At 35.7% G+C, this 18,446-nt stretch overlaps 1 protein-coding gene across 1 annotated transcript; it reads right to left on the bottom strand.

Annotated features, from left to right (window-relative positions):
- Nucleotides 1-1,581: 1,581 nt before the first annotated feature.
- LOC135157966 (complement receptor type 2-like) lies at nt 1,582-17,279 on the bottom strand. The gene is made up of 17 exons (XM_064115178.1): nt 17,177-17,279; nt 12,619-12,810; nt 11,943-12,134; nt 11,404-11,589; nt 11,064-11,249; nt 10,548-10,733; nt 9,136-9,321; nt 8,792-8,977; nt 7,885-8,070; nt 7,434-7,619; nt 6,835-7,020; nt 5,599-5,784; nt 5,006-5,191; nt 4,269-4,460; nt 3,621-3,824; nt 3,098-3,227; nt 1,582-1,762 (listed from the first exon to the last, which is right to left on the bottom strand). The coding sequence occupies exons 1-17, from the start codon at nt 17,277-17,279 to the stop codon at nt 1,582-1,584; spliced, it is 3,054 nt and encodes a 1,017-aa protein (XP_063971248.1).
- Nucleotides 17,280-18,446: the final 1,167 nt, after the last annotated feature.

The following is an 18,446-nucleotide window of genomic DNA, read 5'->3' as shown; positions in this document are numbered from 1 at the left end:
GCCTGCGAAAGTACGCCAAAATGTGTTGATGAAATACAGGTAGAAAGTTGCGTTAAAGTCTCTGTGCGCGTTATGAGTCCATCATGAATTTATCGTTATCGTCATCAGTATATGTGAAAGATAGGAGGGAGATTAATAAGCTAAGTAATTTTTATTACAATGTTTTTTTCATGAATACAATTTTATATGTCTGTATCAATTGATTTTCCTCGAGTCATATCTGACAAAAGTTTGAGGCTTTGGCGACTTGATGATTATAACATATCAGTTAATATCATCTGCCGGTTTGGAAGTGAAGAAACGGGAAATGAATATGTTACGCTTTCAAATAATTTGAAAACTTAATTCCTAATTTGATTTTTGTTCAAATGCAGTTATGATTCAGGGAATATCAATTTTACTCAGCTACGTCGACGCATTCTTGAAAATCACGACTCAATGAACTACAATTTTCCTCTTATTTATTTTAATTGTTTCTCTCATAATTCCATCAATTCCAGAAGTACAACATATTTCCAGATTATATAGAAATCACATTTTAAATGGGCCCGATACTTGTGCAATACAGTAATTAAAAAAGAAATATCTTTCGAATCCTTTACCTCTAGAAAACTATATTTAACATTCAACTATAACCAATATTGACTAAAACATATTTCAAGGAAATATCAACAGTTATAATTGATATTGCAATAAGTTACAGGCGCTTGATAAATGCATACCAAGAACTAATATTTGAATATATATAAAACTATTGTGTCTTAGCATCTGATTACTGTATGAATAAAGAGTTTGATTATAGCTTGATATCTTCAACACATCTTCTGAAAGCTTTTATTCTCCCCAGCCAATTGCAATGAATATATGTTATGACAGTCATTACGACTGTTCATCTGAAAAGAACTACTATACATTACGGTATAAAAATAGTTTTTTTGCTATCGTTTGAAATACTCAGATACAATTTTTTAATGTGCGCATATTTACAATGTCTTTATATCAACAGGAGATCCAAACGCACATACAAAGCAAGATCAATACTCGTAATTATTTTATTTATATTTCACTTATATCGAAAAAAGCAAGTTCAAGTTTGGTTTATTTCATTTCGACTCAACTCAATGCATACCTGATGAAATATTGTTTCAGATTGTCCAAATCTTTGTTCCTCATATTTGAATTTGGGTTTAATATTCGATTACTTTAGTAATATGAAGCCCTTGTTAACATTTAATTAAGATGATTTTGATTTTAATCGGAATAGCTTATTTTGGAGATTTGATGTATAAGATAATTATTCATAAACATGGCAACAAAATGCGAGTTACTTCTAAAATTTATTAATAAAAAAATCAAGAGGGAATTTCTTCGTGTCTTGTACCTTAGAAAAAAAAACCCGAATAGTAGGAATAAAACACACCACAAACAAAACAGATATTAACCATCTATTTAAAAAAAAATGTTATATAATTTTGGTTTCTTTGTGTAAATATTCCGTTTTGTAATCATGTTTTGTGTCATTCTTCTCTATCTTTTCGTTCAACGTATTGTCATCGCCAATGCCGATTCTAGTAAGATAGCTTAACGTGGGGTATCATAGTCTTCGTAGTTATGAGTGTTGCGGTCTGGTTTGAGGTAGGGTTCCGTGTACAATGACTTGTCACCTGCAATGTAACCTGCGTATCCCGATGGGACGTCAGGGAGTGGTCCCCGGTCAGCACTTTTATCATGCAGGTATTCGTTTGAGGATGAACGGACCCGACTGCCATGAGAAATAGAAAAACGAAAAGAAAAAAAAGTTAGTACGTTATTGTATATCTAGATTGATAAAACCAACCTCGACAGTTTGTGTGTTGTGAGGTACTTTTTATGTTTTTTTGAGATTGATAAAACCAACCTTGGCAATTTATTTGTGTGTTGAGAGGCACTTTTTATGTTTTTTTCAGTAAATGATACAAACGAAGGAATATTGCAAAAACATGCATCGAAATTGTTTTCGGGGAGTGGCCAAAGTAAATCCAAAGAGCGTTGTCTAATTTTATGATATTGCTTACAAATAGTTATAATTAAAATATTTGTCCCATTAAATTATTTTTATATTATTTTCAGCGGTTGCTTCATAAACCTACAACTGTATGACATTTCAATTCGGTGCAGTAAATCCGCAATGCGCAATCAAAAGTGGTACGTGTATATTATATATATATACAGTGCGTCCCAGAAAAAACGAAACCGAGATTTAGCGATGATTTATCATAACTTAATCATAAATAAAATAGACAAATGACCTACCAATGTAAAGCTTAGAATCTCCTCTTTCATCTGATATTACTTAGATAATTCCTCATTCACGCATGAGTGAGCAAAAACAATTTGAAGAAAGGATACCAAAAACTCATTTGGCGGGGGGTATCTGAATTTCAAAGAGAAAATCACATGACTGAAAAGTTCAATATCTGCTCTTTTATTTGATACCTTAATCACAGAAAATGGTCAAGAAGTAAAAAAGTTGTGATCCCTCGAAACAATGCTTGTATTTCCATAATTTCATTAAATTAACGTGTTTTCACTGGCTTCCCACAGAAGCTATCGCACGGTAACAAAAGACTTAATGCATGGCTGATCGTCAACAAAACGGAATGTCGAGAGTTTGAACGCTAGCCTGTAAAACCTCTTCATTTTATGAAATTATTGAAATTCAAGCCTTATTTCAAATAACCAAAATTTTGTTATTTCTTGACCATTTTCTGTAATTGAGGTATCAAATTAAAGAGCAGATATTGAACTTTTGAATCATGTGGTTTTCTTTTTAAAACCCAGATACGGCCCGCCAAATGAGTTTTTGGTATCCTTTCTTCAAATTGTTTTTGCTCACTCATGCGTGAATGAGGAACTATCTAAGTATAAGTAATACCAGATGAAAGAGGAGATTCTAAGCTTTAAAATGGTAGGTCATTTGTCTATTGTATTTGTGATTAAGTTATGATAAATCATCGATAAATCTCGGTTTCGTTTTTTGTGGGACGCACTGTATATATATATATATATATATATATATATATATATATATATAATGATAAATTAGCGTAATACTAACCGTTTCACGAAGATCGAGAGACCTGCCATTGACATCAGCACCAAAACGAAAACGATCAGCGCAGTTACAAGCAGGGCCGTAGTTAAGAAACCTGTGCTCTCATTCTCAGCTTTTCTATCTGCAGTATTTCCTATACAAAACACCAAAATATTTATTTTTTTCCATATCACATTTGGTGCTTTATGTTATAGTTAAACACTCAAATAACCACTGTTTTCCCTTTTCCGGGTAGTGAAGAAAAAAGCGAAACTTCTCAATTATGTAAATGTATTGAGATGTTTTTAAGCAAAGTGTATGGTGAAAATGATGGATACTTATTGATACATTTTTACATATCAAGAAATTTAAGAAGAATAAATATTCATTTGATGTAAACAAACTGCATTTACAATGAAATTTACTAAAGTTCATTAGTGAAGATGATTTTTTAATACAAAATTTACTTTTTAGCATAAATGTCCATTCATGGTATGTTATGGTAATTCATAATCTTGAAAGCCAAATGCATTGATCAAATACATACCTGGAACGGTTCTAACATGGCCAAGGGATGGTTTTGGAATAGGGCAATCAATGGCCCTTCCCCGCCATTTGCCATCCCGGTGACATTCCCAAATGAACCAATCAGAGTCGCCGTTGCAGGTAACGTTGACCTCGTCGCCAACCTTGTAGCGAGGTTTTAAATTTTTGACAGATGAAACAGCTGGTATAATTGGTGGGTTGCATTCTACAGAGAAGTGGGGAAGCCAGAATGGAAGTTACAATAAAAAAGTTGTTGTTCACTTAATCAATTTATATACACTGTCCGTAGTTGTTTAATCCACAGTACTCATTGAATTTGTTCTGGTGTGGCATTTCGAAAACTCGTTACTGTGTAACAAGAATAGGACTAGCCTTTTTGATCCAATAAACAAAACACCGGAAGGGGGGAGGGGGTGTGGCTAGCGAAATTTAAGGCGGGGTTTGGTCATCATTGAATATATATATTTTAATCTATTTTCGCTCATTATAAATCATGAATAGTTCTTGCGAAAATGGGGGTGTAAATTGAAATCATAGTTTTGTATTTGCTATTGAGTTATTAGTTAATACATTGCTTAACGGTGCCTAACGGCGGAGGGTTGTGACAGCATCTTGTAAGAAAAACTCGCTAATGTTGAGGTTTACATACCTACATCTGGTTCCTCGCACACTATGTTTTGTCCAATCCATAACCCTTCTCGACATACCAAGAGGAAAGAACTATGATCTTCATTGCATGTCACGTTAACCCTATCGCCAGGTTTGTATGAGAGACGAAGATTCTGGTTGGTTGAATGACGGGGAATGACCGGAGCACTACAGAAGGTTTGATGAGTGGCACCTGTATGTTTTTAGAACGCCAATACAATTTTATGGAAAAAGAAATGATTTCTGTTTCTAGACAATTATTATTCAAGCAGTTTAAACTTGGTGTAATACACAGTGAATACGCCGTTTAAAATTTCAAGTACGTATTTTATTATTGTCACCCTAACAACTACTATTTTAATGGTTAAACAATTTTTGTTGTTGTTGAAGCAACGGGCTTGTAAAACGACGTACAATTCCAAACAGTTTACTGTCTATTACATCAGGGTAAGATTGGTACCGTTGGTGATTTTTGAAATTTTCTAAAAATTGTAGAATAGTCAATTTACAAAGGAGGTATCGGTGGCAATACATAGGCGCGCAAAACACTTTAAAACTAAGTTTCAAAGTTTCACTTGTAATAGAAACATCTCTGGGGTTTAGAATTACGTTGTACGCCCTTTGCGAACTCAGCTATATTATGCCTTGTGCGAAAATTAATTATAAAGTAAAACATGAAAATAAGCATGACTTTATTTCGGGGGGAAAAACAACTAAAGTAGTAAAGAGATACCATACCCGGATCAGGCGCAGGGCAAACGATGGTAGGTCCAGTCCATATTCCAGCATTGTTACATCGAAGGGTGAACTGAGAACTACCTCCGTCACAGGATACAACTACCTCGTCATTAGCATTATAAACCAATTGTTGTCCCTCAATACTTGAATATATTGGGATAGCAGGAGCATTGCATTGTCTTGGAACTGTTTTGGAAATGGGGGAAATAAATGTACGTGAAATGAAATATAAATTAGAATAGATTTCCCAAGTATCATGTTTTGTCTTCATCTCTAAGTTATCGCGAATATGCACAGTAAAGGAAATGATCCAATACGCCCAGGATACTTTTAGGGGAAACAAAGGGCAGTACAATTGAATACATTATGTGTATAAAAACGTGATGATTTTCATAACACCTATTGTGATTAAAAAGAGGTATAGAGGAAAATAATGTAAATTTGTCATGAAACTTGCAAAAAAAAAGAAAAAAAAAAAAATCAGTATATTATTGTTTTATCTGAACTCAGTGTCATTACCAATACAATGACTCTGAATTAAGTCTAATAAATGACTACTGCCGTAAAATATTGATGAATTTATCATTAAATACCTTGTGGAGGTTCTCTACAATCTACTGCCTGTCCTTTCCATAGACCGTTTGTGTCACACTGTAGGATAAACTGAGTGGTTCTTCCATCACATGTCACAGTGATTATATCACTATAGTCATAACTCATTTGAAAGTTTTGAATTGTTGCATATCGTGGAACGTATGGTGCGCTGCATTTTACGGGAGCTGTGAATAAAAAAAAAATCAATGATGGAATGATAGGATAATAGTTATCAGAGATATTATTAGTTTTAGCGTAACAATTCAATTTAAGACTGAAAAAAAATATACATTGACTTTAGTCATGTTTAAAAGAACAAATACCAAATGACAAAAGAAAGACAAATGAAAATGCGATGGGATTAAACAAAATTCCCGGTTTATTACACATTTCATTCACGGATACGTTTTAGTGATTGGCTCAGTCACAAATAAGCTACAGGAAATTAACATAAAAAATGAAATGAATGATACATATCACACAGCCACACACAAACCATTCTGTTGATGTCCCGGCAAACGGGGATAATCTGAAGAAGGTATGTGTCTGCGTGTACCCCACTCGGCCACACACAGACACACAATGTGCTCAGATAACCCCGGTCTACTGGGACATCCCCCGGGACCTGTGTGTCGCTGTGTGATTGCTCCATTCATTTATAATTTAGAATTCCTGTAGCCTTTTTGGCGATTAAGCCAATCACTTAAACATGCATTGGACGATATGTGTAATAAACTAGAAAGTTTTTTTCATCCCATCTCTGTTTTAATTCCTCTGTCATTATTATAAACTTTTGATTCTGAACCAATTAATGCGATGGGCTATAGCCTCTATGTTTAAATATTCATTTTAACATACAAATACAATTACTGAGACATATTGAACTACTGATATGTATCAAAATCAAGAAAACCATGTACTTTTCCGTTACCCTGCTGAAAAAAAACACAATGCGAACATATTTATTTACACTATTAAAATTGTCAAATTCAAGAGTGTGAAGATATTTTCATTGTGAACATCTGTACACTGTGACTGTTCACGGCGTGTTCGCAATCATGATTGACTATGTCAACATGTGATTCATGCTTTTGAAATGCTCCAATATAATAATGTGAGAATGACTTCACATGGCGTTCCACATCGTGAACACACTGTTGGTTACTGTCTTCTTTCCCGAAGGTCAGTAGGTAGATCGCAGAAAGATTGTTTCTATAATTGGATTACTGTCTTACGTCTGTAAGGTTCTGGACAAGACACCACCGGACCTCTCCAAAGGCCATGCGCGTCACATCTGAGGGTGAACTGTGTAGTGCTGTTGTCACACGTTACGGTTATTCTTTCATTGAAATCGTAGCTCATTTTGAGGTCCTGGATTGTGGCATACCTTGGGACGTAAGGGGCGCTGCACTGCACTGGGGCTGTGGAAACAAAATGGTTAAAATCGAAATAAATGTTATTCATGTTTGCTACACATTTTAACATTAGGACATTGTTCAACGTATAAGAAAAAGTGATGTTGAATAAGAATAAAAAAATACGTTACAATATGGAAGAAAAAAACAAATCCCCAGAATTGAACAAAAATCTAACATCGATATACATGCTACCTGAAACTAATTATATAAAAACAATGTATACGTTTTGTTAATATCAATACAGTTATAGAGATGCGTTGAATTTCTTTCATATACCAATATTATGTTTTGAAGATTCCAAAGGCTAAATTCTTAATCAGAATACGAACATTGAATCATCTTTGTCAACGATCACAGGGATTATGATACACACTCTTAACAGCTTCACAAAATTAAGAATTGAATTAAATTCTTACGTCTGTAAGGTTCGGGACAAGACACTACTGGGCCACTCCATAGGCCATGAGTGTGACATCTGAGGGTGAACTGTGAAGTACTGTTGTCACATACTACGGTTATTTGTTCATTGAATTCATAGCTCGTTTTGAGGCCCTGGATTGTTGCATACCTTGGGACGTACGGGGCGCTGCAATTATCTGGAGCTGTTAAGAAAAGAATTAAAAAATACCAAAACAATAGGGATTGATAATGATATTCAACATTTATATAGCGCTTAAGACGTCGGAACGACGTCTCTAAACGCTTTAAATATATTTTTATCATCCCGGTCATCGTATCCTTGCATGCCCACTCTGAGATAACAAAAACGTAAGGTGATTTCATGGATCTGCTTTACCTCAACGCAAATATAAATCATTAACTATGAAGAAAAAATATCTACTGAATTGGATGAAATGGTATCATTACCTTCAATTGGCGATGGACAAGAAAGAACGCTTCCCATCCAGAATCCACCAGAGTTACACCGTAGGTTATAGCTGTCCGTACTGCTGTCACATGTGATCATAACACTGTCGCCAACACTGTAGTCCAGACGAAGGTTATCGATTGACCCATACCTTGGGATGTACGGACTGTTACATCGTACCGGTTCTGTGATGCGAAAAAGAAAATGTAACACATACTTAACAGGGGCCGCGGAACGGTTTTCAAAGTGGGGAGGGGGGGGGGGGCTGTCCATTCAAAAACACAATCCTATGGTCATTTTTACGTTTTTGAACACGGTTTTGGATAACAAGTGGGGGGGGGGGGGGAGGGGCTGAAGCCCCTGCCCCGCTTCCGCGGCTCCTGCTCAAGGGTGACATGACATAACCATTTAACATTTATGTGGACCAGTAAATCGAGCCACTAATTCTAAAATAAGCCATTTTCAGATTCAATGATAATGAGTGGGCCCTAGATCTCAGTCATTACGTTAGTCCAGTTGCCTGCTCGAAAGATTTATAAAAGTATATAACATCCTTACAAAAGTAACACACTGTGCCTTCGAACTAGCGTTGTAATATTCCAACCGATTTTTCTTTCATGTTTAACTGCTATAACTACAACAGCTTTAGTGAATGGTTAGAAGCAAAACAGCAAAACGTGTCATATGGGAACAATACATTAGTACGAGGAAAATAAAAGCTAACTAGAAGTTGTGACAAGGTGCTTTGTATACAAATTAAAATGTTCATGTCCTATATGTTTGTTTAATCCATGTATCAAACTTGATAACGATTTATCAAAAATCTTAATTTCGGATCAAAAAGAGGAATTCAATTATTTTGTCAACGATCGCAGGCATTTCCATCCAACCGAATGAAAGTCTTACGTCTGTAAGGTTCTTGACAAGACACAACTGGACCACTCCAAAGGCCATGCACGTCACATCTGAGGGTAAACTGTGTAGTACTGTTGTCACACGTTACGGTTATTTGTTCATTGAAGTCGTAGCTCATCCTCAGGGCCTGGATTGTGGCATACCTTGGGACGTAAGGGGCGCTGCACTTCTCCGGAGCTGTTGGGAAAAAATGAAAATGTAAGAGCAATATCAGGTGACATGAAGTAAGAAGACTGTTACGGATCCGTTGCCCGAGCTTTAATCCAACCCACATATAAACAATCAACAGTAACGATAGAATAGCGAGTGAACCTGAATGAATAACATATCACTACCTTCAACTGGTGCCGGACAAGAAAGAACGCTTCCCGTCCAGAATCCGTCAGAGTTGCACTGGAGGTTATAGCTGTCTGCACTGTTGTCACATGTGATCCTGCTACTGTCGCCAACACTGTAGTCCAGACGAAGGTTATCAATAGACCCATACCTCGGGATGTACGGACTGTTACATCGTATCGGTTCTGTAATGTTACAAACACATTGTAAATAAAGGATGTCTTATGCAATGGGGACATGACATAGTCGTTAGATAATTAATTTGACATGTTACTCGAGCTAATAATTTATAAGATAATTTTAAATGGAAATCCTTTAACAACATTTATTTATGTATTAAGTACTAATCACATTAAATCTTTGATAGTCAAGATCCAAAATCATAATATTACCAGATAAATAAGTAGGCAGATTCGAAAAAAATCATTCCGACAGACGATTCATGTACTTCACGATGGATTTCATACAAAATAAAGAGTCTTGTGAAAAAGAACATTTTCTATTTTTCCAAATACTACGACACATTGAACTACTGATGTGTATGTTTACGTATTAGCATTATACACACCATATACTGAATTCCAGCTAGAGAAAAATCATTGAAACGTATATTTGTGACGAGAATCACAGGGATTTTCATTGAATCAAAGTCTTGCGTCTGAAGGGTTATAAACAAGCTACCATGGTATATTTTAAGATACTAATAACTTTACAGGGATGTATTAAACGTTATGATTCCATTATCTGATAATGATACCGAATTATGGATCAGAAATTGACAATTTAACCATTTTTATGGACAACTGCAGACATTTTGATTCGGAATTCTTAACAAATACTTTGAATTGGTCCAAATACGTCAATGAGTTTCTGGACAAGACACAACTGGGCCACTCCATAGGCCAGGCGTGTGACAGCTGATGGTGAACTGTGTAGCACTGTTGTCAAATGTTACTGTTATCTTGGGACGTAAGGGGCGCTACCAAGTGAAAAAGAGTTCGAGTTCTATTGTTTAGACATAATTGACTGTTAGAAAAGTTAAATGTCGTGGTTTTAATAAGAATTGGAAATATATATGTATATACACTTATGGAAAGACCACACTATAACCTCACTATTTAACACAGTGTGCAACACATGTGAGTAACATTTGTGGTAACCCTGTATTTACCACATGGTTACCAGAGTATGGTATGAGTGTGTGTGTATAAACATTACAGAGTCACAAATACAAATTAATATAAATCATAAAATCTCTCTAAATTGAATGATTTCAAAAATACAATGACACAGTGAAAAGTTTGTACTCTGTAAAAATACTCATGGACCTTTTCCGATTTTGTCTTACATGTAACATACGTTATTTTGTTAAGTATATTCCTAATTTCAATTATTCACAAACCAGACTTACTTGCTATAGGTGTCGGGCAATTTGCTACCTGTCCCTCCCAGAGTCCACCTGTGCGACATCTGAGTGCGAATCGAACCGAGCTGTTATCACATCTTACATTTACCCTGGCGCCCAAGTCGTAAGATGCTTGAAGATTCTGAACTGATGAATATCTTGGAATGCTAGGAGCGTTGCACCTTGTAGGGGCTGGAAACATACATTTCAGAAAATTGTGTTAGGTTCAGGGTAAGAAAAGTAATCGTATTAAGCACATGAATGTTGAACGTTCACGAAGAACGATATTTCATTTCAGAGATAATAAGTCGGGGAAAAATGAAAATAACAAAACAAAGCGGACATCGATATGAAATATACCTACTTAAATAAAATATACCTACTTAAATACAATGGAGAGGGGGAGAGAAAGAGAAAACAAGATATTTCAGATAGGTGCACAATAAGAGAAATATGTCAAACAACTTTTACGTATGGATATTACGCAATCAATCAGAGATCCAAATTTATTTAAGTTCTTACGTCTGTAAGGTTCTGGACAAGACACTACTGGACCGCTCCAAAGGCCATGCACGTCACATCTGAGGGTAAACTGTGTAGTACTGTTGTCGCACGTTACGGTTATTTGTTCATTGAAGTCGTAGCTCATTTTGAGGCCCTGGATTGTTGCATACCTTGGAACATAAGGGGCGCTGCATTTCTCTGGGTCTGAAAAAAAAAAGCAACGGCTGAAAATGTAAGTTGATAAGTGATTATCACCTTAAGTTGACATAAAGAAGTATATGGTTCCGTTGCTCCCGACCCACAAACAAACCATCAACGACAAAACAACGAGTGAAATTGAATGAAATCATGTCACTACCTTCAATTGGTGCCGGACAAGAAAGAACGCTTCCCGTCCAGAATCCGTCAGAGTTACACCGAATGTTATAGTTGTCTGTACTGTTGTCACATGTGATTCTTACACTGGCGCCAACACTGTAGTCCAGACGAAGGTTATCAATTGACCCATACCTCGGGATGTACGGACTGTTACATCGTACCGGCTCTGTAATGTTAAATACACATTGTAAGTACATGTGGAATTCAAAAGGCTTACATGACGTTAAACTGGTGGACATTTATTTTACTTGCAACTCGAGTCAGTAATTTTAAATTTTAAGAGGAAATACATTATCCATTATACATTTCTGTCAACTTAAAAAGTTAAATCATTGACAGACAAGATGCAAATCCTAGGAAATATAATCAGGTATTTTCTGTAGTTTAACGAATGTACCTCTGTCAATTCATATTATTATTTTACTTGGGTTTTAGCGACGTCTTGTATTTTATTTTACCGATTGACCTTTCCATCAATCTTGGTTTAGGTGTTAGACGGAAGGATCTGTAATTAATCACCTGCAATTGGCGGAGGACACTGTTGCATTTGACCAATCCATAACCCTGTGGTATTACATCGAAGTGTAAAGGGTTGAACACTGCTATTGTCACATTGTACAGTCACACTTTCCCCATGGTTATAGCTCAACTGAAGTGATTGAATCGCGGAGTACCTCGGAATTATAGGAGCGCTACATTTGGCTGGAAGACCTGGAAGACCTGGAAGAGATTTAAAGAAGAAAAAAAAAACGCATGATCTATTATCAAGGTCTATCGGGCAAGAGAAACATGACTGCTTCCACTTTATTGCAACACAGTAAAGATTCGAAGAAAAAGATGATAATTATTATTTTAATCGATTACAGCATTTCTAAATTTATCTATTTTATTTGAAATAATCATGTTGAATGAATTTTGTTAAATTCACGAACACTTTATGGCCGTAATAAGCTACATTAAAGCTCACGTATGGGATTATCTTTTCATTTAAGAAAATTAAAGAGAGTGCTTTACATGTGTATTAATGATAAGATCCTAGAGGATAATCAATGCATTGCTTCTTTACTGTTACTATTTTTGTGATAATAAATTGATAGTACAATTGTTGTTTGCTAATCTTTTGCATGTGGTGATATGTGCATGTCTTGCTCATGCTTTTTTTTCTACGAATATTGAATAAGAACTTCGATTTTACCGACTGCATATGCAGGTGCAGGACATGAGATGTGGGGTCCACTCCATAGTCCCTTGTTGTGGCACTGAATGGTGAAGCTATCCGAGCTGGTATTGCAAGTTATAGTAATCCTGTCACCGTAGTTGTAGTTCAATCGGCGGTCTGTGAGGTGTGCATGAGCTGGGATGGATGGGGCGCTACAGTTGGTTGCTCCTGTAAAGAGATTTAGAAAAAAATATAATTTTTGTTATTTTCCAACTGCTATAAGTCTCATAGGGCACAGCAACGGATGCAACGGATATACTTTCTTAGAAAAATTAATTCATTCCATGCTGATAGGGTAATTCTGAAACTATTCTATAAATCCGTAATTGAAAGTGTCATGCTCTTCAGCTGTGTTGTTTGGTTCGGTGGGTGCAGGAAAGTGACCTAAAAAATACAGAAAATAGCAAACTATGCTTGCAAGATGACTGGTGAAGTGACAAATCTGGCAAATGAATGCAATAATATGATCTTGAAACATGTCTCACAGATAATAGAAAATGATAATCACCCTCTACACCCATGTTATACTCTCATGCGCTCAGGCAAACGGTATAGGTCAATGAAAACACGTACTTCACACTTCCTTAATTCCTTTGTATCCGCAAATATAATGAACTACACTGAATAAGCCCATATCTTGTCACTTCGCAAGTCACCTGTACTTCATCAAATTTCACTCCTTCAACCAGTTAACGAATCTTTAAGTGATTATACATGTAAAATAATAATATAATAATGTAACAATATAATAAGTTAAATAATGACATATATGGCGTGCATGATGTATATTATTGTGCGGTATAATATATGTAAAATTTTGAATAATGTATGTATACTTTGTAATGCCAACCGAATGAGGACAATAAGTTAATGAATCTGAATCTGTATATATATTACATAATAAATGAAATAGTAAATAGATTTGAAGCATCTGACAAGATAAAATGCTTGGTATCTTTAGGAATTAAAGTTGATGAACGAATAGTATCAGAGTTTTCAATCTCATTTAAAGCATCTCGTCACTTCGGGCATACATGTGTGGCTCGTGGGGCGGGGGGGGGGGGACTGTTAAATATCCAACCAAAGCAATAACTTTGCATTTAAGTGGAGCAGTCTCTGCGGACTTTCTGTCTGACGAATGTGTTCAAATTTTGCAGAACTTTTACCAATGTCAGACTATTTTGAGGATATCGTTCTGAGGACTAGCAGATAAAAAACCGGATTCCTCACCAAACACCATAAAGCAAACTGTGTCTCATTCTAACAGCAATGGTAGATACAAATATAATATAAACGAACATAATCCTTGCAAATCCCCTTAGCTATATCAAATGTGGAATGACTTTAGAGACTTGAGACTTGCGGCACAATACAGTTAATGTGTTTCGAAATCATCGTAATATTAGTGGCCCAAGTTTCACCACTTTGATCATGCTGATGTCGAATATTGAACACGCTTAACCTCTCACCAATAGTTGTCATGAATTGGTGATATAATTTCTGATGTTTCTCGTACTTGCATTTTTTTTTGGTCCTTGCTATTGAATGGAATTTGTAATCTGATATGTGGTATCTGACCAATGCTTGGAGTTTGTTTGTAAACATACATCATTCAGGTTCCAGAAATAGTAATTTTAAGTCAACGAACGAGATTATATCGTAATTTAATGTGAATGAAATAGTTTATCATGTATTTCTAAGTAAATGAAAGAGTTTATAAACCTTATCCTCACCTCTGTTCGTGTGGAAAAAGAATAACAACTGGTTTTTTTTTACATCTCCTTAAATTAACGCGTATCATTTGTTGAACCGACAAGAAAAACCACGAAAACTCACTCTCAATGCTCGGTGATATTCTTGGACAACTATTACTCTTACTCAACAGGACAAAGATTGTGAGAGCTCGCTGTTAAGCCTATGCAAGACGGGTAAAGGACACTAAGCGTGTCGTAGACTCGGAAAGATCAATATGGTCAAGACAATCCTGATATCGACGATGATTGAACAGCATCCGATCCTCAAAAAAACCCACACACATTATCATCACTTGAAGAATGCAAACCCATGGCTGCTCTTTTACCTTTTGAACAATTTGTAGCTTTGTTTAATTTACTTTTTTTCATTGTAGTTTATAGGTCTCACCTGGTTTGTGGCATCTGAAGTTTCACAAATCTGTTTGACAAATGATGGTGTAAACGTGTAGCTTTTTTGTGGTCAAAGGAATAACGCGCATTGCTGGGTCAATTGTCAAGTGGGCAAAATGGCAAGTATGTGCAAAGGTAATTATGACTTACCACTTGAGCTACCTTTATATAAAGAACCAATGACACATGCTTGCCGATATCCACGTCTAAAGTTGAAAAGTGCGCTGCAAACTTTCATGAGTCCCAACGGCCGAAAATGAAATGTTCAACGACGCCAGAATAATGATCAGCTCCGCCATCGAGTCGCAAACCAGCACTCCGCTTAATATGATTAAACAATTCAAAGGCATCTGTTAATTAGGTGATCTGTCAATCGACAGATCAACTATTAATTTCGTACAAATTTTCTTTCCTATATATTATTCATTTATTTATTTCTTAATTTGTATTTTTCCACCCTTTTCTTGTTCCACCAAAATCTCCACATCAACATCATCAATTATCTTCAAAATATCATCAGATATGGGGCCTTATCATGTCATGTGTACGAAACAGGTTCAAGGTCAAAAAGTCATCAGGACGTTATCTAGACACCATTTTGTAAAATCACATTATCAATCATTATCTTCATTATAAATTATCAAAATTAACAATATTTACATCACATTAACTTCAGGTCAAGGGTCAACAGTCCATGTCATCAAAAGTCATGTAAAGGTCAAAAGTTAAAAATGCTCAAAATCACTTTTTGACCGAAGTAAGGTATGATTCAGGTCATTTTAAGCATTTCAAAATTTGCGCGCACGCACGGTTACGCGCGCGTTCTCGCGCGTAACAGCACTATACAACATAGGATCGCCATTTTTTTTTTATATCAATGCATCAATAATATAATTCTGAGTAATTTGCTATCTTGATCAACCTTCTACGACAAGTAATAACTGAATTAGCCTCCATCAAAGTTTACAGCACTCGCGCGCGCGCACTAACCATAGACAATAAATGTGCAAAAACATGCCTATACGAAATTCATTATAGCTCTTCAGGAAGTCAGTTGACCCCCAATTTTTTTCATATTCGAATAGAGTATGGATGGGAAATATGATTTCATGCCTATTTTGACCCTTAATTTCATCATGACGTCATCAAAATGGCGTCGGAACTCAAATTTCCATTTTGCTAATTATGACGTCATCATAGTTATCCAAATTTGACTCTTACTCCGTAAACGTTGGTCAATTTTCGCTCAGTCTCTTATATATTGTAGCAGAGGACATACTCTTTTTAATGTGATTGCTATATTTACATTCAAAGTAACGGATAACCCTTAAAAATAGCAAGTTATATAGGCATGTCATTTCCGCTCATTTTGTGTGCAATCTCTATGGGAAATGACTTTTTCTCAAAACTGGATTCTACTTTCCTCTATTTCGCGAGCCATATCTCAATTTTTCCTTGTCTATTTTATCTGAGCCTTGAGTAAGTTGTAGCTGAGATTCAAAGATATTGGAAATGTGGTCTCCATTTTCCGATCAGATGCCTGGAACATGCCAGTATTTCACTTGCAAAATTTTATTTGAGATCCTCTTAATTTGCTTATGTGTAAGGTCTATGGGAAATAGTGTAGCTCAATTGGTAAGGCATCAGACTTGCGTCTCTAGGGTCCAGGGTTCGAGCCAATGGGTGAATATGATGATTTTTATTTTTTTCACAAATTGTCCTTTATGACCATTACAGTGTATATAAAATAAAACATTGGACAATAAAAGAGGTTAAAATCCCATTTAATGTACAATATGTACAGGTACAATATGTGTATGACCTACACTTTTCACACTACTTTCTAATTTCCCTCTTTTTCAAGAGTATTCAACACATTCTTTTCGTAAGAGAAGTTCAGTTTTCATCATGCTAATCATATTGATCTCAATAAACATGCTGATTGTCTTCGTGATCATGAACTCAGAGACAGATCACCTAATTCGTCCTCATGACGAATCAAAATTCTAGTTTTTACTTTCACTTTTGGATGTTTCAACTCAAAGGTCACATGTCTTAGATATGTTAGAAATATGAGGCCCTCAGAACTGAACGGTAACACACAGACATCCTAGCAAAAGCCACCTTAAAGTGTCAGCATAGATATATGTATGTTTGTTTTGTTTTGTCTTTAGTAGACATTTTTTCCATATTGATAATATCAAATACAACATGGACCAAGGTTCAAAGCATATAAGTTCTCAGGAATGTTAGCCGATTCCGACAAGCCATCATGCAAATAAGCTATATCCGTAAATAAACCTTTGCTAATCGAGAAGGGATTCTTGCTGAACTCTTTGGAAAAGAAAATGACACAACGTGAATCTAAGCCAAATGTTCCAACATCTCACCTGGTTTGTTGTACACGACGAATGCTTGGAATTTGGTTGTGTATGGAGAAAACATGCAGTTTGTTGTATGCAATGTTGTAGTGCACGTCAATACGAGAGTCATAGTTATCGAGCCGGCAATAAACAAAACTAACAAAACCCTACAATAACATTTTATTGAAGATGCAGTAATCAACCCTTAGACAAATGTCCGCGACACGTGTTGGGCACTACCATTGTTAAATTATTCGATTCCATTTAGAACCTCCATGAATGTACATCGAAAATGATCTTGATAATCAGTGCATACTTTTTGTAAAGGATGAATGCTAATGTATATTTGCACACTTTTCAGATAATAAAACTTTCATCATCGTATCTAATGGGGGGGGGGGGTATATTTTTCAAATTCAAAATCACCTGGTATTACTTCTCGTACTGTTTTAAGATATTTATGGATAGTTGATAGCCTACTCACTCACTTGAGGAGCGAGGCAAAAATATCCTATATTTTTTTACGATGGCTCTGTTATATTTGTAAAATGGACCGGTATTCGTACAAAAAAAAATTAATATGAGGAGGAATATTAATATTTTTTCAAAGAAACAAAATACTAAATAATCAAAATGAAAAGATGAAGGAGAAAAGGTTAAATACATAAGACCGTTATGCCTGCGTGCATCACCATTTGAAACTCAAAAGTTGGTAATCATGTCTCCAAAGCCTAAATAAACGATGAGGCCCAAAGACGAGCTGCGTTTACCACGTATACTGCATCTGCTTTACCTAAAATTACCACAACTGACATCTAGTTAAAAATAAGTAACTTCAGTCTATTTATATTTTATTTACGATTTTGAAAGGAGAAAGACCATAATGTTACTTGCTGATCGAAATGCAGCCATTGGGTAAATATATTGATCAACTTTTCTGAACCTCATCACATGGTGCTGTCATCGTTGACATGCATGATCTTGCAGCTCAAAATGTTAAGGGACGCAAAGTCTATACATTCAATGTTAATTCGTATTCAAATATTCTTGCGATGACACATAATTACATGTTTTTAATGTTCATAAGGGCATGGACCTAAGTCCGTGATATGGGTAATGTAAGGGCCTCGTCATCTTTCCCTTCAAACATCTCACCTGGTTTGTGGCATCCGACAAATGCTTGATAATTGGATGAGTATGGAGTATTGAACGAGCAGCTTTAGTGTTTCAAATCCCGTAAGCGCACCTTGTCACATTGGTCATAGGGATCGTGGTGCTGAATTTAAGGGACATTCCA

The sequence above is a fragment of the Lytechinus pictus genome, unplaced genomic scaffold, assembly GCF_037042905.1.
Source record: "Lytechinus pictus isolate F3 Inbred unplaced genomic scaffold, Lp3.0 scaffold_20, whole genome shotgun sequence".
NCBI lineage: Eukaryota > Metazoa > Echinodermata > Echinoidea > Temnopleuroida > Toxopneustidae > Lytechinus > Lytechinus pictus.
This window is presented reverse-complemented; position numbering and strand designations above follow the sequence as displayed.

Bases quoted from the DNA above. Each gene is read 5' to 3' on its own strand.
- LOC135157966 (XM_064115178.1), bottom strand. From the start codon at position 17,279: ATGACTCTCGTATTGACGTGCACTACAACATTGCATACAACAAACTGC. The intron at 10,734-11,063 runs GTAAGAACTTAA...GTATGTTTCCAG, and splicing joins TTGTCCAGAACCTTACAGAC to CCCCTACAAGGTGCAACGCT. The intron at 8,071-8,791 runs GTAAGACTTTCA...TTCGCATCACAG, and splicing joins TTGTCAAGAACCTTACAGAC to AACCGGTACGATGTAACAGT.